General features: G+C 46.4%; 9 protein-coding genes and 1 non-coding gene across 10 annotated transcripts; 5 read left to right on the top strand and 5 right to left on the bottom strand. All coding sequences in view use genetic code 12, as the record gives it.

The window, feature by feature from the left end:
* Positions 1–410: 410 nt before the first annotated feature.
* On the bottom strand, positions 411–2,408 carry CXQ87_000453 (cyclin-dependent serine/threonine protein kinase; the record flags this gene model as incomplete). Its single annotated transcript, XM_025479030.1, has 1 exon — positions 411–2,408. The coding sequence occupies one exon, from the start codon at positions 2,406–2,408 to the stop codon at positions 411–413; it is 1,998 nt and encodes a 665-aa protein (XP_025338503.1).
* Positions 2,409–4,247: 1,839 nt separating this feature from the next.
* Positions 4,248–6,692, bottom strand: GFA1 (glutamine--fructose-6-phosphate transaminase (isomerizing); the record flags this gene model as incomplete). The annotated part of the gene is made up of 2 exons (XM_025479029.1): positions 4,248–6,325; positions 6,665–6,692. 2 exons carry the CDS (start codon positions 6,690–6,692, stop codon positions 4,248–4,250), a joined length of 2,106 nt encoding a protein of 701 aa, XP_025338502.1.
* Positions 6,693–7,410: 718 nt separating this feature from the next.
* Positions 7,411–8,511, top strand: CXQ87_000451 (uncharacterized protein; the record flags this gene model as incomplete). Its single annotated transcript, XM_025479028.1, has 1 exon — positions 7,411–8,511. One exon carries the CDS (start codon positions 7,411–7,413, stop codon positions 8,509–8,511), a length of 1,101 nt encoding a protein of 366 aa, XP_025338501.1.
* Positions 8,512–9,979: 1,468 nt separating this feature from the next.
* MEP1 (ammonium permease) lies at positions 9,980–11,461 on the top strand (the record flags this gene model as incomplete). The annotated part of the gene is made up of 1 exon (XM_025479027.1): positions 9,980–11,461. One exon carries the CDS (start codon positions 9,980–9,982, stop codon positions 11,459–11,461), a length of 1,482 nt encoding a protein of 493 aa, XP_025338500.1.
* Positions 11,462–12,113: 652 nt separating this feature from the next.
* Positions 12,114–13,925, top strand: ILV2 (acetolactate synthase catalytic subunit; the record flags this gene model as incomplete). Its single annotated transcript, XM_025479026.1, has 1 exon — positions 12,114–13,925. The coding sequence occupies one exon, from the start codon at positions 12,114–12,116 to the stop codon at positions 13,923–13,925; it is 1,812 nt and encodes a 603-aa protein (XP_025338499.1).
* A 471-nt stretch (positions 13,926–14,396) lies between these two features.
* ZCF16 (Zcf16p) lies at positions 14,397–17,612 on the top strand (the record flags this gene model as incomplete). Its single annotated transcript, XM_025479025.1, has 1 exon — positions 14,397–17,612. One exon carries the CDS (start codon positions 14,397–14,399, stop codon positions 17,610–17,612), a length of 3,216 nt encoding a protein of 1,071 aa, XP_025338498.1.
* Positions 17,613–17,668: 56 nt separating this feature from the next.
* Positions 17,669–18,754, bottom strand: XYL2 (L-iditol 2-dehydrogenase; the record flags this gene model as incomplete). Its single annotated transcript, XM_025479024.1, has 1 exon — positions 17,669–18,754. The coding sequence occupies one exon, from the start codon at positions 18,752–18,754 to the stop codon at positions 17,669–17,671; it is 1,086 nt and encodes a 361-aa protein (XP_025338497.1).
* Positions 18,755–19,792: 1,038 nt separating this feature from the next.
* On the bottom strand, positions 19,793–20,311 carry CXQ87_000446 (uncharacterized protein; the record flags this gene model as incomplete). Its single annotated transcript, XM_025479023.1, has 1 exon — positions 19,793–20,311. One exon carries the CDS (start codon positions 20,309–20,311, stop codon positions 19,793–19,795), a length of 519 nt encoding a protein of 172 aa, XP_025338496.1.
* A 446-nt stretch (positions 20,312–20,757) lies between these two features.
* Positions 20,758–20,831, top strand: CXQ87_000445. The gene has a single exon. It is a non-coding gene; the product is annotated as a tRNA-Val (tRNA).
* Positions 20,832–21,509: 678 nt separating this feature from the next.
* On the bottom strand, positions 21,510–24,664 carry CXQ87_000444 (uncharacterized protein; the record flags this gene model as incomplete). Its single annotated transcript, XM_025479022.1, has 2 exons — positions 21,510–22,069; positions 22,114–24,664. The coding sequence occupies 2 exons, from the start codon at positions 24,662–24,664 to the stop codon at positions 21,510–21,512; spliced, it is 3,111 nt and encodes a 1,036-aa protein (XP_025338495.1).
* Between the last annotated feature and the right edge of the window lie 390 nt (positions 24,665–25,054).

Below are 25,054 nucleotides of genomic sequence, written 5' to 3'. Positions count from 1 at the left end.
GCTTTGTTTAAATAGGACAAAGGCGACAGCTTGTGGCTATTTCTGGGTGAGTGACCCCATCGAGGCAGAGGATGCAGAATTGGGAGATCTGGTGTGACCTTTATACCTTAGGCGCACGGACCAAGCAAATCCATTTAGAGCACTTTGCCCATTGGTCCCTACACAAATTCTTGCGACAAATGCCTTTATTAATGCTTTATTTATGTACATCATAGGTGACATCACCGAATTTCTATTATGTTCCGGTCGGGCCAAGCGTGCTTGACAACTTGACCCTGTCCCTAATCTCACAGAAGCCTTTCGAGGCCGCGGCTTCATGTTCCAGTAGGTATTATACATTTGCTTGAAGATCGTACGAAGTAGCTTCACAATTGAGGTCCTTCCTTTTGGTGAGTCAGGATTGCTTTACTTTACCCCTGCTTCTCTTCCCCTTCGCCTTCAGCTGTTTCGCTGGGCTCTTCAGTTTCCGCCTTGTTCTCCTTGTCGTCAGTGGCATTGTCAGTAGGGTTCTCAGTCGCTTGACGATCCGGCTCCGAATGATTCATCATCTCATCCAAGCCCATAACCGCGTTTGGCTTGCTCTCCAGACCGTTATTGATATCATCGAGAATAGCCTGCTCAGTAGACAATGGAGTTTGGAAACCGGCATGCTCATTGGCGGGATTAGGTGCTGCTGGCTGTGTAGGTGGTAATGAGACCTCCCTGCCCTTAGCATTCTTCATCTCAGCCAAACGCTTACGCTCTTCCCTTCTTCTTTTCTTGGTCTCAAACTCATGCCACTCACCCTCGAGCGTCTTCATGAATTCCAATGGCTCCGGCTTGGGATCTTCGGTGAAGTACGCATGCTGAAGGGAGTCTTCGGCTGAGATCCTCTCACTTGGAACCAACGATAACATTTTTTGTGCAAGATCAAAGCTTTGCCCAGACATTAATGGTCTGAACTCTGATTCAAAGCTTGATTTTTTGTTTATGCGTGGCTTCAACATCTCGAACCATGGCAAGTTCTCAATATCGGGCCATGAGTCAACGCTGGGAGTACCCATAATATCAAAAATCTTATAAAGCTGAGATATCTCTTCCGTACCCTGAAATACGGCCATCTTAGTGTACAATTCAATGAGTAAGCACCCCACACCCCAAATATCAACTTCACGTCCATAGTCCACAGACCCAAGAAGAAGCTCCGGTGGTCTGTACCAAATCGTAATGACACGATTGGTGTAATCTGGACTTTCACCATCTTTCAACACCTTCATGGTTCTTGCCAAACCAAAATCTGCTACCTTCACGATACCCTCTCGATCCACCAAGATATTGGATCCCTTGATATCTCTGTGGATAACTCTTCTTGTATGAAGGTAATTCATACCTTCCATGAGCTGCTTGAATATGGTCTTTCTGTGTCCTTCTGTGAGCTTGAGATCTGGGTGTGTGAGTAAACCAGTAAGATCATGGTCCAAGTAGTCAAAGATCATGAAGATCTGATTATGCTCTACCATCATCTCCAACAAACCAACAATGTTGGGATGATCAAAACTTTGCAAAAGTTTGATCTCTCTCATCGCTGTGATTGGAAAACCCTCTCTCTCGCTCTCGAGACGCAATCGCTTCAAAGCTACAAACTCCTCTGTGAGAGAGTTCTTGGCTTTGTAGACCTTACCGTAAGTACCCTCACCAACTTGCTGAACCCGTTTGTATAGTTCGTTGGACCTGTTAGCATATAATGAGTATAGCTGCGATGGTTGGAGTCTTTGCTGGGGTTTTTTGTTCTGATTAGCATTGGGGTTCGGGGTGCGCTTCTTTGGTGGTTGTTTTGGTCTATCTCTTTGGTTTGGACCAGCATTGGGACCACCTCCTGGACCTGTTGGTCGACTATTGGGACCGGTGCGAGGACCTGGACGAGGACCGGGACGAGGACCGGGACGAGGACCGGGACGAGAGCCAGGACCCTGATACCCGCTGCTTTTGGGTGCACGTGGAGGCCTGTCGATTTCGGGTTTACTGCTCTCGGCGCGATCATTATCATAGTCTCGAGCATTAAAGTCCCGTCTCTTGTTGGGCCTATCACCACCTGGCCCTCTTCTGGGATCTCTATCAGGTGGACCTCTCTTCTGGCCACGGTTATCTCTCGAGCCAGATGGCCCCAGCGGTCTGTCGTTTCGGTCATTTCTTTCGTATCGGTCGTTTTTGTCGTTCCTATCCCTGTTGTAGTACCTGTCGTCTCCGTCGTCAGGGCCTCTTCGCCTATCAATCATATTGGGTCTATAGTTATCTCTTTCTTTAAACCTCTTACCATCTGCACCTTTGCCTTCTTGGTCTTTCCAACCGGATTTGTAATTCGAAGGTGTATGCCCTCTAGGACCTTTTGGACCTTTAGGTCCAGTAGGGGGTCTATATCTATCCGACATGACGAATTGTGCAAAAAAGGATGGTTGCGTCTGAAGCTCGGTGGTTGTATATGAGACCAAACGTTTAGGTGTTGGGATCTTGTGGCAGCCCAGGAATTCAGCGAGACTTGCTTATAGTGATGATGGATTTTCAATGTGTTGAAGGCTGGTCGCACATATGCAGGTCTACTAGAAAGTAAGACCAGAGCTTGTAAAATTTCTGGCTTCCATCCGACAGCATCTTCTTTTTGATTTTTTTGATTAGTCCAGTGGTGATATTTCCAACGTTCTGGAGTGTTGATTGCTGTAGATTTGCTTCGCCTGTAGATCATATGGCGACTTCAATTTGAGACACTGACGCTCTGTTATCACTAGTCAACAACTTATAAGGTCAGGCCGACATTATGGATTGATAGCTCAATTTATGATCAGCTATTGACCGTGTCAATAGAGTGCTCTCAATGGCTCTCATGAAGATTAGGCTCGAGAGTACCTCTGAAGATTAGCGCAATTTAGTATCATCTTCGATACAATTGTCATTGGTTGGAAAAGCTGGCATCTGCCTTGAACCTTTCGGGGTCGTCAATCCTTGCGGAACCGGGACTACAGGAACAACAATGTTGTGAAATGTTCTACGAGATTTGAGTGGTTCCAAGGCTGATTCTGCCGAAGGGGGCACATAGGCAAGCCACAAGGTTTTTCCCGAGAAATCAACATTTCTCTTTCGTCGGCGAAGCTGAAATTGCTGTTGGTTTACAAACAACATATATCGTGTGGACCGGTTGAAGGGCCAATTGGAATCATTTGGGGCTCAAGCTTATCCTGACCTATGTTTCGTTCATCTGCATCTGAATAACTTATTCGGAACATGAGCTTTGTTCACTTTGGGGTTTGATTTTATCGGACTTCCCTCCTTGATTAGAATGGAAAAGAGAGTTGGTGGTGCGAGAGAAAGCATTCTGGAATGGATATGAGCATGCAGTACCACACTTGTTCATGGTGCCCGGTTCAAAAATGGCATCAGTGTATGGTAGCTGAAGAAGTGAAAGTTACTTTTGCATTAAGAATTTCGCCTTCTGGTGTTGGCGATTTTCTTTTTTTTTTTTTTTTTTTTTTTTTGTGTAGGCATCGAGATAATTTGTTATCATTCGCCTTCTTTCATATTTTTGCCACCATGTGGAGGACACAGCTGCAGCATACGATTCTACAAAAAACCGAAAAAAATAACAAAATTGCCATTAGAAGCATTTTTAATTCAATAGATTGATACACTTGACGAGACAAATCAATAAGATTAGAAAATCTCAAAATCAATTGCAAGTTACACAAGTAGCCTCGAAGCACTGTTCTAGGAAATCACTCACAGTAGAACAACGAAGGTTTTGTCTGCAGTACAAAAACACGGGCCAGGGACCATATCTGCTTCAAGGAACATTTCTCAGCCGTTCAGACTAATTCGAAATAATGGTATGTAAGCAGTGCTTTGCAACCGAAGAATTACTAATATTCAGGGCCTTTTCTTGAAATCCATTCACTTGGGTGCTGACCTCCTCGCCGTTTCAGCCGTCTTGGCTGGCATCAGAAGAAATACCGGTTTGACGTAAGTATCGTGTGCTTTGATTAAGACCTTACAGCCTTCATTTAGAACAAAACTAACCACAGTCCGGATCTTGATCAGATTCCCAACGAGTCTGCTCGTTATTACACAAGGAAATACTTGGGTTTGGGAGAGCTGGTGTTGGATACCTCTTCCGCCTTCATGAGCCAGTCAGAATTTTTTAAGCGCTCGTAATTCTATGACGTGTTATGTATTAATCAAGTGCAACTTATTGAAAACTATGTATGACTATTTCCCTCTTTTTACTCCACCGTGACCGACTTGGCCAAGTTTCTGGGGAAGTCGACGTCAATGCCTCTGTTCACGGCCAACCAGTAACTCATCAACTGCAATGGAATGACGTTCAACAAGCCTTGCAAACAATCAACGGTCAATGGAACATGCAAGGTAGCGTAAGCCTTGTCCTTCAACAAGTCGTCACCCTCGTTACAGATGACAATAGGTCTACCAGATCTGGCAGTCACCTGCTCAATAGCAGACATCACCTTAGGGAATAGAGAGTCTCGGGTGGCCAAGGCAATGATAGGCAAGTCACCGTCAACCAATGCCAAAACACCGTGCTTCAACTCACCGGCAAGAACACCCTCAGAATGCATGTAGGAGATTTCCTTGATCTTCAAGGCACCCTCCAAGGCAGTAGCGTGTTGAAAGCCTCTACCCAACAACAACAAGGATTTCTGCTCGTTCAAGAAGTCATTGCACAAGCTCTTTATCTTGTCTTCTAGCTTCAACACAGTCTTGATTTGCTCTGGGATCTCCTTCAAGCCCTTGATGATCTCAATGTGACGCTCTCTCTTGGAAACAAAGTCGTTAGAGAGAGAGAGAGCAATCATGACCAAAGCAATGTATTGCGAAGTGTAGGCCTTGGTGGAGGCGACACCAATTTCGGGACCAGCGTTAATGTGGACACCGCAGTGGGTTTGTCTGGACATGGAGGAGCCGACAGAGTTCACGACACCGACAGTCAAAGCGCCTCTCTCCAAACAGTATTGCAAGGCCAACATAGAGTCGGCAGTCTCACCGGACTGGGAAACGAAGACACAAGTGTCATCTCTGAAGACAGGCGACTTTCTGTCCAAAAAGTCGGAAGCTAACTCAACAGAGACAGGGATATCAGTCAATTCCTCAAAAATAGATCTTGTAGCCAAACAAGAGTGGTAGGAGGTACCACAGGCAATCATGATGATTCTTCTACATCTTCTGATAGTAGGCAACCACGATCTGAGACCACCCAAGTTAACAGAATTGTTGGAGAAGTCGAGTCTACCTCTCATAGTGTTGAAGGCAGAGTCAGGCTGCTCAAAGATCTCCTTCTGCATGAAGTGCTTGTATGGGCCCTTCATGATCTCATTCAACTCCATCTCCAAGGTCTGGATAGGACGGAAAGTAGATTCGCCAGCAGTAGACTTCTTGGCACGGTGGATGTGCAACTCACCGTCATAGATGTGGGCAATATCATCGTCTTCCAAGAACAACACCTTCTTGGTGTGCTCAATGACCGAGGCTGGGTCGGAGGACAAGAAAAATTCAACAGGGGAAGGAACACCATCCTCATTGAAGAAGGCTCTCGACTGGGAAGTTCTCAAGTTCAGCTCGCCGCTCACATTTGGACCGGCGAATTTCTCCTGGTTTTCGGGGAACTCAATGTCGACAAAGTCGACCTTCAACTTTCTCTCGGTTTTGACACCGACCAACAAAGGCGAACCGTTTCTGGTACCACAAACCTCACCTGGGAAGTGGACAGACTTGACCAACAAACCGTAGGAGCCCTCCAACTCGTACAACACCTGCTTAGTCAAATCGTTGAAGTCGATGTACTGACCAGCCTGGGCATTAGAATCGTAGATGTGCTTGAACAACTTAGCGATACACTCTGTGTCAGTCTCAGACTCAAACTTGTAGCCCTTGCTGACCAACAATGTCTTCAACTCTCTGTAGTTGGTGATGATACCGTTGTGCACCACAACGAACTCTCCGCTAGGGTCAGAACGGTGAGGGTGGCAGTTCAAAGCCAGGGGCTGACCATGGGTAGCCCATCTAGTATGAGCAATACCAACGTGGTTGTCGAAAACTGTGTCCTTGACCACGTTGGTCTTCTCAATCTCTTCTCTCAAGAGCTTGACCTTACCAGGGACCTTGACAATGATGTTACTAGCCTTATCATCAGAATCAACAGCCAAACCGGTCGAGTCATAGCCTCTGTACTCCAATCTGGAGAGACCTTCCAAGAGGTTCTCCATAATATCGCCTCTGGTCTTGTCCACCAAGAAGTTCACGTAGCCAAAGATTCCACTGTAGGTTAGTATTCTGCCAGAAAGACCTTATTCGAGTTAACATACCACATAATTAAGTTGGGCAAGGAATAGGAACAGGGGGACGATGCTTTTATTCTCTGAGGTCACGCCAACGCAAGGTCTTGCACGCTACAAATAGGAAGAATTGGGAAGAAGAATAGACGTAGGTGTATTTTTGTTTGGCAATCCAAAAAAAGCCATTCTCGCACCTCTCTAATCCGGATACCGCATTCCCCAGCCAGACCCGCCTTCTCGAGTTTCTTGGGTCGTACAACGCTTAAAATAGATTTTCTGTTTACTCAAAAACATAAAGAATATACAAAAGGTATAAAATAGCAAAATATCCCAACGAATCCCCATCAGACTCGACACCTCCTGAGGTAGCGACGACATTGTCGTGCTCTAGAGCGTTTCTGCGCACCCCTCAAATCGGGACCTCTTCGTCCAGACCCGCGTAATAGTTATTACCTATCCCAAAACGGAATAAGTAAAACAACGTGTGAATATACATGCAGGCATGTATTCTCTGACAGCCATGAAAAATACGAACGCCCAACTGTGAACCGAGATTGGATGCAAATTTCATCTGCTTGTTGATCTTCGGGACAATGGAGGGTAGGGAAAAAGCTTGCTTTATTTTATTTCGGAGGCAATTTTCGAGTACCTCGTCAAAGCTGTGTTTCTAGAACGATGTAGAGAAGATCGCATAGGCAGTGAGGCTGCGAGGAGGTTGAGTTTTGAGATTTACACGAAACGCCCTTTCGTGAAGCAGCAACAAACATACATAACAAGGGGCGTGGCTTGGCCGGCTATCCTTAAGGCGCTTACTTGAATAGGTTGAAATTTTTTCCGGACTTTATTATACAATGATGGTGAGAAATTGAGTATGGTCGCTAAAGCAGGGATAATTTTTCGCAGCCAACACAGCAGAGGTATTGACACCGCCACTGCGGTCGAGGAAGAGCATTTTGCAAGTTTCCAAAAAAAGAACCCGTAGATGAACGAACTAAATCACATTTGTTTTCTTGTCAACACTATTGTAATACACGTGACCGACTCGACTCTGCCGCGGCATCAGACCATCCGGACTTTGTCAATACCGCTACCAATCATGTTGAGCATATTCAGGCCACTGCTTCGGCATGGTCTCCTGAATTTCAGACGCTTCAACTCTTCCAAAGTGGCTGCGGAGTTGAAGAAACCACCAATCACAGTACCTGTTCCTCACAAAAAGCTGAACAAAAAGAAGAACCAAAAAGCCGGACTTCAATCGCTACGATGGCTGCACAAGGCCGAACAGTCCAGTCAGTCAAAAATCTTGTCATTTTTAGAACAGGTGCAGGGAGAGTATGTGGATGAGGTTTCGCTTCGGAAATACCTAAAACCGGTAACGTCATTGACCATAGGTGAATCGATCGATCTAGACAAGGTGCGGAGTATCTTCCGTAAAAGCAAGTTACCACATTCTGTGGTTATCCGTGACGAAGTCTTACAATGTAAGGTTGACAAGAAAGACATGATGGTCTTGGCCAATGGAACTTTGGTTGGGTGGGATATCACCGAGGACCAAATAGATGGCTACGTACCCCAGATTTGGGACGCCGTTTCGGAGAAATACGAGAGCGAGAGTGAAGAGATGGACTATGTCTCACTAGACGCACAGCTATCAGAGGAAGATAGGCCGTCGTTCGTTTTGGAGGATGTGTTTGTGTCACAAGGCCAAGACCCAGAGCAAAGGCTACTTGAGAAGGCTGCATTCGCAGTCGGTCTTTCTCGTTCGACAAGATTATCAATTCTCGAGGAGTCACTTGAGAAGCATATTCAATTGACCAGAGAAAATAGTGAGGTTCTTTCAGAAGGCTTGGAACTCAAGACGAAGGAGGCCGACATTCTCAAACTCACCGGTCGTCTTTTCCTCATCCGCGGAAAGCTCAATCTATACTCGGAACTCATTGAGACTCCAGACTTGTACTGGTCGGAGCCCAACTTGGAGAAGATCTACGAATCCATCAGTCGTAGGCTTGACATTCATCTGCGTATTCTGATCATGAATCGCAAGCTCGACTATGTGACAGAGGAGCAGCGAGCGCTTCTCAGTGTGTTGAGTGAGAAGAAAGGCACTCGTCTTGAATGGATCATTATCATCCTTATTCTTGTCGAGGTGTGCTTTGAAACTTTCCACTTTGTGGAGAAGTACTGGTGGCAGATCTAAACAGCAGCAGAGCTGGCTGCAACGACGCTTAATGTAAATAGGTGACTCGGCGGGGTCCACTGGAAAAATAACGAGGAGATAAATTGACGAAAGTCAACGAGTGAAAAGTGCTTTACCAAGACCTTGCGGTACTTCTTGGGAGCCAATTTCTTGTGATGCAGCTGGAATGACGAACTGAGCACAGTCCGGTTCAGGACTCGTACGCCGTAAATTTATCTTGGGCTTGGAAGAAACAAACATCAGCGTGGGGTATTGAAAGAGGCTCCGGACCGCCGACAGTACCAAATTAACGTGGGCCTTGTCGCTTCTGGTTTCAATCATTGAAGACAATCTTTAGGGGGAATACTTTTCAATACCATTCATCACATAACTCAATTTTTTTTTTTTTTTTCATTTATTAATTCCCTCTTTTAAAAGAAATCTCATAAATCCACTACCATACGCATGTGGAGAATAGAAAACGGGGCATTCCAGCGAGAGGAAGCGCTTTCGGTGCCGAAACACCGCCCCGTGGTGACATCTTCATCAAATCTACGTATGGAAAAACATAAAAAAAGAAGAGGGAAAAAAAAAACACGACACGATCTCATGCCAATGGCCAAGAAAAAAAATAATTGAATGAAACGACCGTTGTCCGTCTTATATCCGGGTACCAAAACCTCAATAGCTCTGTGCTGATAGCGATGGCGATATGGCGGTTCCGCTACGGCAGACCGTTATCGATTTGACAGCATCCAATAAAGAGGGGCGTCACCGTTATCGCAGAGATAGATAGCGATGTGTGCAGGTCCGTCACTTTTGGCGAGGCGAACTGCCGGAATAACTCGGGACAGACCTATCTCAACTTCGGAAGCTTCCATAAAAATGGCTCTCTAAATGTTCAAAATTTTTAAGTCAAACAGAATGAGAAAGCTCCAGATTGGCATCCCTGCGCTGCCAGATCCACTTTGGCAGGTGCCTTGTGGCTTCCCAGCACAGCGAGTAATTTAGAACCCGCCCAGGAAGACCCGGAGCAAACAGGCTGAATTAGTGTACCCAAGTAAACCTTTTTTTTTTTTTTTTTTTTTTTTCTTCTAATTTCCTTGCAATGCCCAGGCGTCAGTTGCTTCGTAGCTGCCTTATCTCGCCGGTAAGTTAAGCGGCATCCTGCACGCGGACCTACTGATAAAGGCAATCCATCGAATTATCTCTGGCCATGCTATGCACGGTGGCACTTTAGACGCCTCATCAACAGCGTTTGGGCCACTTCTGTGCCTATGCTTTGCCTGGTTTTCCTGCAGCGATGCACGCGGCTGTGAAGCGTGCTATTGGTTTTTGCAGACCCGTCTGACTAGGAATCGCCTTGTCATTTAATGACCTTGGTCGCCTCTCATGCGATGTAGCAGCCTACTTTTTTAGATTTTTCAGCCTTCCCACTTTTCGTTAATTTTTGTGTTTTTACATTTAATATTTCATCAACACTTGCATTATGATTAAAAGAGCCCTCTTCACGGAGAACGAGGAATACAACCAGGCAGAGGTGCTTCTTTTTTGCATCGCCTCATCCATAATTTGGGTCATGGTGCCCGGTTTGGCATTTCTATATTCTGGTTTGTCCAGAAGAAAATCGGCTCTTTCGGCCATCTGGGTCGTCATCATGTCCTCATTTATCGGCTGCTTTACATGGTATTTTTGGGGCTACTCTTTGGCATTTTCCACCTCAAACAACAACTTCATTGGCGACTTGAGAGCCTTTGGTCTTAAACACATTGTCGGCAAAGAAAATGCTGACTCCACATATCCGGAAATTGGCTGGGTGCTTTTCCAACTACAATTTTTGCTTGTCACATTGGCCATTTTAGCTGGTGCTTGTATTGCTGAAAGAGGCCGTTTCTTGCCAACCATTGTGTTCTTTTTTTTGTGGTCCACAATCGTCTACAGTCCGGTTGTTTACTGGATTTGGGGCGGCGGCTGGGCCCTGACATGGAATGGAGGAGCTTTGGATTACGCTGGTGGTGGGCCTGTGGAAATTCTTTCGGGTGTTTCCGCTTTTGTCTACTCGGCCTTTTTGGGCAGAAGAAACCAGGATCTCATGATCAACTACAGACCCCACAATATCTCCACCATCTTCTTGGGTACCTCAATGTTGTACTTTGGTTGGTTGTTTTTCAATGGTTTCTCAGCAGGCAATGTATCTGTCAAGGTGCCATACGCAATGCTCAATACCCACTTATGCGGAGCCTTCGGTGCTCTTTCCTGGTGTCTTTTGGATTTCCGTCTTGAGAAAAAATGGTCCATGGTGGCTGCTTGTTCTGGTTGCATTTCCGGTCTTGTCGCCGCTACTCCATCCTCAGGATGTATCCCATTGTGGGCCTCTGTCATTTTGGGCATCACCGCTGGTGTAGTCTGTAACTTGTCTACTCAGCTCAAGTACCTTTGCCGTGTTGACGACTCTCTTGATGTGATGGCAGAGCACGGTATCGCTGGTATGGTTGGTCTCATTTTCAATGGACTTTTCGGATCCAAGACCGTCATTGGCTACGACAATGTAACTGACCATTTGGGAGGCTGGCTTGACCATAACTGGAAGCAGTTGTACATTCAAATTGTGTACATTTTGGCCACCACTGCCTACTCTGGTGGTGTCACTGCCGTCTTGTGCTTCGTCATTGACAACATTCCTGGTCTCCATTTGAGAGCCGACTACGCTGCCGAGGAGCAGGGTATTGACGAAGACCAAATCGGAGAATTTGCATACGACTACGTTGAAGTCAGAAGAGACTTTTTGGACTGGGGTCTGCCTTCCACGCCGAAAGAGCATATTTCGCAGCCAATAGAAGAAGTGGTGGGCGTGGAACCAGAGGAGATCTACGACAGAGTGGATCACGAGACCCTGAGCGGGGTTATCTCGAGCAATGAGGATTCTCAAATAAATGAGAAGGAAGACCTTCCGAGAGCGAAGGAGGATTAAATGGTTTAATAAAAATATCGATATGCGACAAGTCTGGGGTAGCCTCCGGTATCGGAGGGGTGGTGCGATTTTCAGCAGCATCCACGTGACTGGAGACATGAAAATCACCGTTTTCTGGCGAATTAGGTACTTCAGGCGGCCTTGCACGATGACGGATTTGACCCTCATCAAACAGCATATAAGCGAAATCACCGTTTCTTCCATTTGTGGGGGTTTCCGGCACAGCACGTGACGAGTCATCGAGGCGACGTCTGTTCCGCTGCCCCGGTGACGGGACTCCATGGGTGCCTGCAGGACGTGGAGCTGAAAAATGCGAAGAAAATTTGACTCATAATCAGAGTATAAGACCCATAGTCCCCCCAGGAAAAACTATTACAAAGTCCGCTTTCTGCCAATAACCACTTTTCAAAAGTAACCACCTTATATTTATTGCCATGCTCGCGCACGCACGCCTCTCAGGCCGCCTCAGCCGTGCCGCTATGGCCAGATCGGCCCCTGCCTTCAATATGTACAAGAGAAGCTTAACCAACACGAAACACTCCCAGGCCACTATGACACAAAGGGCTGAGAACAGGAGACCCACGCCGGCTCCTTCGTTCGACCAGGAGCCTCAGGATCCTAAAAACCCCCAAAGTTGACAAAAAAGTCCACCATGGACGACTCCTTCATTGGATTGACTGGAGGTGAGATCTTCCACGAGATGATGTTGAGACACAACGTCGACACTGTTTTTGGCTATGCTGGTGGTGCTATCTTGCCAGTTTTCGACGCCATCTACAACTCCGACAAATTCAAGTTTGTCTTGCCTAGACACGAGCAAGGTGCTGGTCACATGGCTGAGGGCTACGCTAGAGTGACTGCTAAACCTGGTGTTGTCTTGGTCACCTCGGGTCCTGGTGCCACCAACGTTGTCACTGCCATGCAAGATGCCCTTATGGACGGTGTGCCTTTGGTCGTCTTCACTGGTCAAGTGCCTACGACGTCCATTGGTACGGATTCTTTCCAGGAAGCCGATGTGATTGGTATTTCCAGACCATGCACGAAATGGAACGTTATGGTCAAGAACGTGGCCGAGTTGCCTAAGCGTATCAACGAGGCTTTCGAGATTGCTACTACTGGCCGTCCCGGTCCTGTCTTGGTGGATCTTCCCAAGGATGTTACTGCCTCTATTCTCAGAGAGGCCATCCCTATCAACACCACCTTGCCACTGAACGCTCTTTCTCAGATCACCAAGCGTTTCACCACCAAGTTCACCACTGAGGCCATTGAGCGTGCTGCTTCCTTGTTGAACAACGCCAAAAAGCCCATTCTTTATGTTGGCGCAGGTGTCTTGAACCACGAGAAGGGTCCTCAGTTGTTGAAGGAGCTCTCTGACAAGGCCACCATCCCAGTCACCACCACTATCCAGGGTTTGGGTGCTTTTGACCAGAGAGACGAGAAGTCTCTTGATTTCTTGGGTATGCACGGTTCTGCTGCTGCCAACACTGCTATGCAAAATGCTGACTTGATCATCGCTCTTGGTGCCCGTTTTGACGACAGAGTGACCGGTGTGGTCTCGAAGTTTGCCCCTGCCGCCAGATTAGCTGCCCAGGAAGGCAGAGGTGGTATCATTCACTTTGAGATCAGCCCTAAGAACATCAACAAGGTTGTGGAGGCCACTGAAGCCATTGAAGGTGATGTTACCCGTAACCTTGCCACCTTCTTGCCATTGGTGAAGGAGGTGCCCGAGAGAAAAGACTGGATGGGCCAGGTGCTCAAGTGGAAGGAACAATACCCATACTCATACATGAAGGAGACTCCTGGTTCTCTTATCAAGCCTCAGACATTGATCCGTGAGATCAGCGACCAGACGCAAAATTACGATAAGGAGGTTATTGTCACCACCGGTGTGGGCCAGCATCAGATGTGGGCTGCCCAGCACTTTGAGTGGACGAAACCCCGTACTTTCGTCACCTCTGGTGGTTTGGGAACCATGGGTTTTGGTCTCCCTTCTGCCATTGGTGCCCAGATCGGCAAGCCCGACGCCATTGTCATTGACATTGACGGTGATGCATCTTTCAACATGACACTTATGGAGCTTTCTTCTGCTGTCCAGGCCGGTGCCCCAGTGAAGATTTGTGTGTTGAACAACGAAGAGCAAGGTATGGTGACGCAATGGCAGTCGCTCTTCTACGAACACAGATACTCCCACACACACCAGCTGAATCCAAACTTCATGAAGTTGGCTGAGGCCATGGGTGTCACTGGTATCCGTCTCGAAAAACAGGAGGACATGGCCGCCAAGGTGAAGGAATTCTTGGACTGCAAGACGCCAGTTTTGTTGGAGGTGATTGTCGAGAAGAAGGTGCCTGTTTTGCCCATGGTGCCTGGTGGTAAGGCTTTGCACGAGTTCATTGTGTACGACGAAGAGGTGGAGAGACAAGAGAAGGAGTTGAGAAGGGAGAGAACCGGCGGTTTGCACTAAGGTTTTCGGAAACAAAAAATCAAGACATATTTTGTAAAATCAAATAGGTTGACTTTAGGGCTCAGCCCAGGAGTAATGGAAATAATTCAAGACGCAAAAGTGTAGTAGAGTCAGAGGACTATGGTGGTTTCGCAGCCAATGCAAGTTCACATGAGAGGGGAGTGGAGGGTTCGGCAAAAATCGTTCAAATTTGGCCAAAAACACACCTGATAAAAATTTGAACTTCAAGATTGACATTTTCGTTTTCCCCAGCAAAATCGGTCTCGTACTCGTCAAGTATTAAGCTGTCAAACAGACCCGGCGGTTTCCCCATGCGAATCCGAACAGCCGAGGGGACGCTGCATGTCAGAATCTGGGGCACCGCGCACCAGTATATATATCTGAATGCTGTTCCACTCCCCGAGCATTGGGTGCAAAACAGAAGGACTCATAAAAACGTCAACCTAGCATATCTGAAAAATCAACAAAGGCATGGTGGAGGCCAAGGACGACAGCAGCCACAAGCTTATACTGACGAAGACCGGGCTACTCCGGGTCTCTCAGGCTTGTGACCGGTGTCGGATGAAGAAGATCAAGTGTGACGGTGCTACGCCATGTAACAAATGCTCTGCCATTGGTTTCGAGTGTACGACATCCGACAAGCTCTCACGACGGGCTTTCCCGAAGGGTTACACGGTGAATTTGGAGAACCGAGTCAGGGAGCTCGAGGACGAGGTTAACGCCTTGAGACTGAAAATGAAACTGGGTTCACCGGAACTGACCCTCCAACCTCCAGCACAACCTCCACAACCACAGCCACAACAACCACAACCACCACAACAACATCAGCAGGTTGCTCAGCAGCCTGTAAAGGACGAGACCAAGGACAACCTGTATTCCGTTGCCACGCTCAAGCAAAACAACAACACCATCCAGATCAACAATCCCATCGACCAGATCTTCAACTTGGGCAAGAAGGGAATCATCATCGGTAACGACAATTTGAACTTCGAATCCCAGTTCAACCATCTCCTCATCAACTTGGGCTTGCCGTTCTTGAAGATCACGAACTCACACAACTATCTCCTCAACGATCCCGACTCCTACTTGTACCATCCGTCCTACTCCAACTACAATGAATTCCACAATAAGGATTTGGATCTCAACTACAATCCGCTCACGCTGGCGAATGACAACTCTCTCAACTCCGAGCTACCCAAAGACGTGTACGATCTATTCATCAAGCTCATCAACAACTTCAAAAAGATCTTTAACTCCAAAAAGGAGTTGGATCACCAAATCATTCAATACTTCTTGAACTACAACACATTCATCCCCATCTTTGACTACAAGAAGTTCATGGAGACCTACGATGCATTCCATACCATGTACCCATTCATGTTCACATATGACGATGCAACAATCAATGGCTTCAATCTTCTGACTTACGACTACCATGTTGTGAACGAGTACTTGATTCTCGTCATCCAGATCTATGCCATGATCTTCATGAACAACCCATCATTGAACCTCAACCTCCTACTCAACCACTCCCACCCCAACTATTCATACCGTTTCCGCAAGGACAATGACAACAAGTCGATTATCCGCTCCCTTTACGACTTTCTTCCGTACCTCAATGTGTTTTGCGTTTCAGTGGAGCAGTTGCAAGTTTACTTGTTATTCTTCTACTACTCACTTTTGACCAATAACAAGGAAAAGTCGCTTGTGCTGTCTTGTCTTATAAATTCTTTCATCGGCATCCTCGGTATTAACTTGAACTCGAGAAACTTGTTTTTCAATGACTTGAGTTTGAACTTACATGAACGCAGAACCAGAGTGAAAATTTTCTGGGGTTTCAAAGTGTTGCTCAAGTGCTTTAACTTGAAGTTTGGCTTCAAGCCATCCATCAATACCACAGTTATCAATCCAGTGACGATCGAGAGATACTTCAAATTGACTCCTGAGAAACTCAGTACTTTGCTTGAACCGCAACCCGGAGAGGAGGTTGATCCGCTCTTCGAGACTTTGCTCAAGCCCAGCGTGGAATTCTTGAACCTTATGAACATCATTATTCCCTCTTCGTTCTCGCCCAACTACTATCAGTATTTGAAGCAGGACAGACAGGTGAATGAAAACGCCCCTAACCAGAAGAAACACCACTCAAACAACTTGGACTGGATTCTTAACGATGATGATGGCGATGGAAACGATGGTAACTTGAACTACAATTTCACACAATTTTTGATGATTGACAAGAACCTTTCCAACTGGAGATATGCGCTCGAGGAAAAGAGACTCGATCTCATGCCTCTTCATTTGCAAATGGGTCTTCCGGTTCTCACAAGCATCGGTGAAGACACTCTTTACCACAGAGTGACATTCGACGGTGACAATGCCAAAAAGCTTGGCTTATCGGAAGAGGGCGTCGTGAACTTCTTGAACGTAGGCCTTCCAGACATCAACACGGCCCTGCAACTCATCAAAATGCAGTTGAATTTCCACTACCTCTTGATCAGATCGCTGAACTACCTCAACTTCGTCATTGATCGAGAGCTCACTCAAGGCTACTATGTGAAGATCGCCAACATTTCCCGTGAGGTTCTCGCATACTTCATCCTCATCTTCGAGCATATTGGGGAATCGACTGAACAAAACGAATCCGGTTTTGGCGCAGGCGCAAGCGATTCTGCTGTATATAACTCGTTTTTCAGTGACCCCAAGAGAATGGCCTCGGGTCTGATGTCTCCAAACTTGGGTATCGATGTTGATGAGGATGGATTTGTGATTAATGATTTTTCAGTGAAGCGGAGAAAGCTGTCATTGGCACTGGGGATGAATGGTAGGACCAAGCGGAAGGAAATTCAGGCCTCACCTTACAACTCTATGCTTAACGGACTCTCCCTCACAATCATCAATTTCAAGAAGTCGATCGTTCTCCAGATGCTTTATCTTCTCATTTGCACACTCAAGATTGCGAAGAAAGGCGGTATTATGAGTGCTGACACGATTCGTGTTTTGAACCGAAGTATATCGCTCTTCATCAAGATCTTCATCAATTACCAGCCTAATGCTAACAAGTACATGAAGACCAAGTCGGTGAAGGAAGATGATCTCTTCAAGCGCATTATCAACGACGAGCTTCGTGATGAAATTTTGAAGGACAAGCGTCTGGCTGAGGAATCTGACGATGAAGATTTTGGAGAACACGACATCGATTGGGACGATGAGGACATGGACGAGGATCTCAAGTACTTGAAGGTTCTCAAGTACATCAAGTACAAGACCAATCTTCTTTTTGAGAAGTCACAACAGCAAAGACGCAGAAAACAGGAAATGGAGAAAGAACGGGCTCAACAAAACCCACAACCCATGCATTCAATGTCACAGCCCATGGAGCAGCAGCATTCCAATCTCCAGCCCGGATCCACCCCGGTCCATGACCAATCCAAGGCTGCTGTGCAGCTTCCACCCATTATGCCAATTAACATGGGCATGTATCCGAATCCACAAGGTGGCCAATACTCAGGTCCACTTTCACCCACTATTTATGGCAGGCAAGGCAGCATCTCCAAAAGTAACGGGCTCAACAACAACCTCTACCTAGGGGACGGTATGAAGGAGAATGAAATCAAAAACGAGGATGTGGCCAATGACTTGATTAACTTGCGCCATGGCCGTGGATTTGGCGAGCAGGCACCACATTAAGCCGGGGACCAGGCTAAAATATTTGTATTATACGCATTAATCTATATCTTTTGCAACTACTCAGGGCCATCGATAATGCATTTGATGGGGCCTCCGGCACGCACATGGTCGTAGGCCTTGATGGCGTCCTTAAAAGAGAATCTGTCTGTGATCAAGGCCTCAAAATCGACCTTGGCATTCTCTTTTCCATTTCTGTAGTTTTCATCCAAAATGCCCACAGAGGTCTGGTAATCACCGAAAGAGTATCTGAAGGAGCCATGGACGGTAGCTTCCTTAGTGGCGAGCTCCGTGATGGGGAATTTGACATAACCGCCGGCGTTGCCAACTTGAACATACCTTCCAGCGGGAGTCAATGCAAGCACACCTTGTTGGATGCAAATTTCAGCACCAGTGCACTCCAAAACCACGGTGGGAGCATGTCCCGATGGAGGGTTGGCGCTGATGGGCTTTCCTGAGGTTTTCGAATTGTAGGTATGCGTAGCAGCACCGATGTCCTTGGCCATCTTCAACTTGGTATCGAAAATGTCCACCAAGGTGACCGAAGCAGCACCAAACTTGGTTGCCACAGCCGCAGCAAGCAAGCCGACGGGACCAGCACCGAACACCAAAACGTGGTCACCAAAAGTGATCTTGGCAAGACGAGAAGCATGGACGCCGACACTCAATGGCTCCACAAGTGCACCCAACTCAAGCGACACATGGTCGGGCAACTTGACCAAGAAGTCCTCAGGCGACTTGAAGTATTTACACAAGGTTCCTGGTGGGTTCTTCTTGGCTGGGTCCGACTCGGGCGTTGCTGCAAACACCATGTGTGGACACAAGTTGTACTTTCCAGTCTTGTATTCGTTGCTCAATCTGGAGGGCACCCCGGGCTCAATGGCCACTCTGTCGCCGACTTTGACAGATGTAACAGCGGGGCCAACTTGGGACACAACACCAGCGGATTCATGGCCCAAGACCATGGGTTTAGTCAAGACGAAATCCCCAATCTTGCCATGAGCATAGTAGTGGATATCCGAGCCGCAAATGCCGGTTTTCTTCACCTCGACAATGACGTCGTGGGGCTCCTCGACGGTGGGCGCCTCGAGCTCTTCGAACAGGATGTCGTCGATTTTGTTAAGCACAAGAGATGGGTTCTTCATGAGGACAAGTGGTTGTAAGTGGTGAAAATGTTGGTGCGACGATGTAGCGGGGCATGGTGGGGCATCATGCTACCAGTATGCATGGTGACAGGTGACCCACCGAAAGTGATTCCAGGACCGTTGCTCGAAGGTTGGAAGAGTCATGATTTTGTGATCTCAGGAGAAGTTGTTTCGGTAGATGGGAAGAACTAGAGAGATTTGACTGGCTTCATGGATTGTAGAAAGCGTTGAAGTAGGGAATGTGTGGGGTGATTCATGGGGTGACAGGCTGCAAGTGTAGGAAGGTTGCTTCGGGAAGTTTTAGTTTGGAGGAGAGGAGAGAGGGATAAGAACAGAAAGGGAATAAAGGGGGTGATGTTAATCATATTTTCATTTTGATTGAGCATTTCGGGGATCGATTGTGATATTTGCTTTATCTGCTGCTTTCGACTTTGTGGGGTACCGCGGCGCTCTGAGGTGAGGAATTCGAAGATATTGGGCTTCTATTTAAATGCAATGGAGGAGATGTTGGAATCGGGAAATCAATTGACATTGTGTTTGAAAAGGATTACATGTTATTAGCGTTGAGTGATCACCGAGGTTTCTGGTATCTGGCGTAAGACTGCCTAAGACTGAACACTTGCAGCGAGAGCGGTGTGCTATAGTGTTGCAAAAATTTTTCCCATGAGTTATCTTTAACGACCCGACTAACTAAAAAGCTCCTCCCTTGAAATAAGTCCTGAAACTCGAAGTAGAACAATCAAGTCTCTCCAACGCAGTAGGCGGTCAGTTTAAGTGAATAAGGAAGTTCAACACAAGCCTGGTGAAGCCAGCAAAAGCGAAGCCTCCTATCCCACTATAATCAGCCTGAAAGTTTACCTCATTGGCCCTACAACAATGTAAATATGAGCAGCTTTCAAATTCAGAACAATGTGTCAAAATAGCTGATGGATGCAAATTGCAATGCATTCGCACCAATCACTCAAATCCCCAAACCTACAACCACTGCCAAATCAAATTTTTTATCCTAAAAAACCTTTAATTACCTGATGCAGCCGCCTAGTCCACAGACATCGAGGACATGCGTCCGTACGAAGATACACTGGAAATGCCGGAGGTCGCTCTGGAGACCGGCTCCGAGTCAATCTCGTCGTAGCTTTCCGAAAACTCCGACTCCGACAAGTGTGCCAGCTGCCACCCGTCCATGTCACTATCGTCCCAGCCGTCAGTCAAAATACCTTCGGTTTCGCTCTCTGTCTCGCGAGCACTATCGGTCTCACCATCAGTCTCATGTACACTTTCCGATGCAACGGAGCCTTCTCTTCGAAACCCGGTAGACGTGCCTTCTCCAGCCACCTCTCTCTCCTGGTCAAAGTCCAACTCGCCATCCTCCATTTGCGACGCCATCTGAATCTTGTTCTTCTCTATCTGTTCGTTGCAGAAATCTGCCCCCTTCTGCAAAAACTCAGCCAGAAGCTCTAGAATCTTATCCATGTTGGAAACCACAGCGATCGTGCCGCCCACAACGACTCCCATCGTGAGCGCTGCCTTCGTGGTAAATGCTAACCCTATCACCATGGTAAAAGAAGAGTGATATATGTCTGGCTATGCGCCCCACGCCGCTACATGCCGTAAGGGGCAACAACCTTTGATAAGATGCCACGAGGTATCGATAAAAATATCGCCTTTTGGAGCTGGGCTTATTATTATTCGCCTGGGTGCAGCTGCTTTGCCGGATTTTTTTTTTGTGTATGTAAAATCGGGCCTTGTTCAGAACCCAGTAACGTTTGGTGGCGTCTGGACCCTAGGTGCGATCGAAGCGTAATTGATCTGGCCTGTTAGAGGGAGAAAAGCGGTGCAAGAAGTTGTTCCATTGGGCCAAAAAGCCCAGCATAAAAAGCAGAAAGTGTAAGCTATTCATGAAACAAACTTGTTTTGAAAGCGCATGGTTGTGTATCTCAGATCAGGAGCCCCAAATTGAGCCTGCGTGACATATTTAACCACATCTCCTCATTCTTCAAGATGGTTTCGTGGTCTAGTTGGTTATGGCATCTGCTTAACACGCAGAACGTCCCCAGTTCGATCCTGGGCGAAATCACTTTTTTTGCCTCCATGCGCACTTTTTTTTCCGAAACCCGTTGTCCATGTGATACAGGCGCAGGACGCAAATACGTGATCAAGATATCGCCACCGCCTCACGACAAGAACTTTAAATTTTCTATAAAGTGATATATCTATTTCGACAAACACTACGGGAATGAGACCATTCGGCACATGCTCGCGCACTCCGTTATCTTTTTGCGCCCTAGAGGGGAGTCTCTATAGAGGTAATCTTTGCATCCTTCCCCAGCTTTCTTCAACCCAATACTGCACACAGGCCCGCGACTGTGCCGGAGGGGTGTCACCCCCTGCACTGATAGCCCACATACGATAGTTTCCACACTTTCTGCAGCTGTACTGCCGAGGAGGTATAAGTAGCTCGTGTCTCCGCTCTTTTTTCCATCACAGAACACCGACTTTTTCTTTCATTAACAAAATGCCGTTCACTAAATTTTTCGACGCCTTCAGAACTCAAAACGCCTCAATGCCCCAGAAGCCCACTTTCGTGGATGATACCGCTTTGCTCCAGGCTCCACAAACCCCAGAAACCCCAAAGAGGAGGTGGAGCTACGTCACCTACTTGGATGCTGGCACTTTGCAAAGTAAGGACGACAACCTCATGGTTGGTTTGTGAGCGGCGCTGGCACTGTTTACCTTTGGCATTGGCATGTATAGTTTAAATACACGAGAGCTGGCTCTCTAATATCTTGCAATTGGTTTGCGTAGGTTTGTAATATCCATCAGTGTACTCGAGAAGGCTCAATTTTGAGGGAGCCAAGTCGTTGATTATTTCAAATAAGCTGTCTCCTGCCAAGCGACGGATCTGTGGGTTTGAAGCGTGAAAATATAACTGGCACACTCTTTGGCGTGCCTTCTGCGTTACTTCTGACGATATGACACTCAAATGGTGGAATATTTGTAGAGCCAAGGCTGATCTCGTTGCAGGAGCATTAAGTTGGAGATTATATGTCCTCACAAAGAGAGCACTGTGATTGAATTGTGGTAACTCGACAGCTGCCTCAAAAAGCTTGACAAACAAGTTGAGCGTGGCTAGAAGCGTTTTTTGATGTCGATGATCCAATTGCGGAAATGGCTTGGGAAGCTTGAGCTGGCGAAGTAAAATTGTTAGAGCCTCCTCCTTCGTCGGGCTCAGAACTCTATCAAACCACACGAGGAATTGCCTGAATGCCAGGTTCACTAGCGCTTTGGAAACTTTAAGACCAGCAACAGAGTGAACTAATCCTTCCCAGAAGGGGCTCTGAGCTCATTTTCTAGCGTACTGTAAGCGTTAAATAGCTTGCCGAAGTATTCATCGTAGGTGATACTTCTCAAGGTCAGAATATCTTCACCATTTAGAAGGGCATACGCCAGTATACGCACATTATCCATTGACTCTGCTGCGAGACGAGCGAGCTTTGTTCTGTAACCAATGTCCTCAACCTCGAACCCAACTTTCTCTATTTGGTATTTGAGACATGCTAATCTGACCTTCAGACCAACATCACCCTTGTTCGTAAGTGTGTAGTCGTCTAATAACATAAGCCAGGGGAGTTTAAAGCTGCTGTTGCGAGTAAATTCACTGCAGTTATCAATCAAAGCAGCTCTTGTCTCTGCATCAACGTTCTTGTCGGATATCATCTGAAGGATGTGCTCTTTTTGAGCTACATTGAAAGCAGACCAAGGAAGCATACTAGCAATTTGAAGGTTTCCAAACTTCAACCTTTTGCAAATGTCTTCAATGATTTCAGTGGGCGCTTGTAGAAGTTTAGTAGCCTCCATACTTGTGATAATCACATCCTTGAATTCACTTTTCGCAGCCGTCTCGTTGGCTATCACAGGAAGATATAACGCCCAAAATGAACTCTCTGCGTCACAATAATCGTTTTGGCTAGTAATGCATGAGCTGTACCAGTAGAAGTAGCTTAACTTATTAGCAAACTCAGCGTGATGCAGTAACACCAGGTCCAAAGCAGGCTGAACACGAAGCCGGATCTTATCAACTCCCCAATTGCATCTCAAAAGTCCACCTAGAGGTAGAAGTGAGAGAGCATTTCCAGATTCAAAAGATTCAAGAAGTGCTCCCTGATAATCAACATCTGTTATAGATGTTTCAAAGGCAACATCGAGAGTACTTCTAGCACTCAAAAGTTCCAAAAGAAGTTGGGAGCAGCGATTATAATATGCAAAGCGGACATTGGAAGAAGTAAGCACATCTGTGATTGTCGGTAGTAAAAGCAGAGCAGGATAACCATGGTTAACAAATTCACTCCCACTCAAAGCCCTCTCTGTATCAACAAGTGAAGCAGTCTGTTCTACCAAACGACGAGAATCGTTACCCTTCGTACATTGTGCCAATAAGGGACCAAAGCGACCAATAAACTCTTGAAGAACTGGCACAGCGCAACGCCTAATTAACGGGTCTTCATCACACATAAGCACTCTGAGAATATCAGCCCAAATGTCATGGATCATAGTTGTATTTGACATGAGCTCTCGGAAGTCATCCTGAGAAAGCGAGCGAAAAAGCGCCCATAGACAAAAGCACGATGCATCTCTGATTTGGGAGTTTTGTATGATTGAGAATTGAGTCGGGGATATGAAGAGCGTCCTGTGGGCCACGGATAGAAGTGCTGGCACTAGATTAACGGGGATGGCTCTATCAAGGCCAAGGAATCCGTAGAAGAGTAGTGCAGTGTGGAACTTGGCCACTGACAAGTTGGAAGAGTTGATCGTAAGGTATGCATTGTACGTGGTAGTCTGACTTTCCAACTCTGGTATGCGAAGCTGCTTTGTTATGTACCAAGTGAGTTGTTCTGCGTAGTTGACAGCCTTGAATTGCAAGAAGGAAACGATTTTGCTGAGACACTTCGCCATAGATTCTCGTAGTGAGATGTCAAGTCTGCCAGACATGGGGTGTAGAATGTCATTAATATAGTTGTTGACAATGGCAGATACACTTGAATAGTCGGCCTGTTGGAGATAGAATCGTGATAATCGAGATAAGATGCCCATTATGTACAAGGTGTTTGTGTTGGGTATCAGGCTTTTCTTTTGGTATTTTATCAGCAGCAAGTCCGTTAGAATAATTTTGTTGTAGATTTCCAGGGTGTAGTTTGCAACAGTCGGGTTTGAAGATTGCTTTAGTATCAATTTGATTGCCATAAGATGACCTAGCTTCTCAATATAATTCCGATCATGCCACCAATCACAGCAAGAGGTTATGAAAGAGATAAGCATTTCACTGCAGTCTGATCGCAATAGAAGTCTCGAGAGCAACACAGCACTTATCTTCTGGGTCATGCTAGCACTTCCATATTTCGTTAAGTTCTTCATTGCAACCTCAAGCAACAACTTCTGAAGTCCACTCATAATGCCTTCCAAGGGCAAAGGTACCATGACTAGAGAAGAGAACCATAGCAAAAGAAAGTATGTTTCGTGCTCCCCAATTCTCGAATCCTGGATTCTTTTGACGAGTGGGATACCAAGCGATATATCATCAGATAAAAAGTTCACGACATGCTTGTAATTCCTGATAATACAGAGCTGGTAGAAGCACATGGAACATCGAGTTGCCAATGACGAGCCCGGCACCACTTTCAAGAATATTCTGCTGAGTAGATCAACGTGTTGCAGTAGGAATGGATCGAGTTGTTTGGGGACAAGCTCAAAGTCTGCGAGCAAATCCCTAACCTTGGAGAGACTAGGATCGCATAATAGTGCTTGTTCCCTTTCTGGCATCCCCGATTTAAGAGTGATTTCTGTGGATCGTAGTAGTGTTTGGATCTGTTCGTTGATCTTATGATGGACCAGGTCCTTTGGCGTAGTTCCCATGATATCCGAATCGGACCGAGGAATTGGGAATGGGATATAGATGATACCTTAAAATAACTATCGGTAATTGATCTCGGCAAGGCTTTCAAGGACTGAATGTGTCAATGTTTTGTTATAGTATGGTATCTGTAATGGCTGCGAATCGCTAACTATGGAGTCAAAAAGTGAGAACTTTCTTTAACCTTGAGACGGGTTATACAGGCCAAAAAGAGTAAATCCACACAAAAAATTAGTTAAGCTTACCATTAACAAATCTAAAATACAAAAAACCGTATATTTTGATGAAATTGTCGGAGGGTGCTTGGTGCTGGGGTAGGCTGGTGTACGGATGTTCCATAATACCAAAATTTTCAACCTCACTGATATCCCTATATATCAACACTATCTACG

Source organism: Candidozyma duobushaemuli (assembly GCF_002926085.2).
Source record: "Candidozyma duobushaemuli strain B09383 chromosome Unknown A_B09383, whole genome shotgun sequence".
Classification (NCBI taxonomy): domain Eukaryota; kingdom Fungi; phylum Ascomycota; class Pichiomycetes; order Serinales; family Metschnikowiaceae; genus Candidozyma; species Candidozyma duobushaemuli.
Note: the sequence above shows the minus strand (reverse complement) of the source record. Positions and strands in the feature narration are given on the sequence as shown.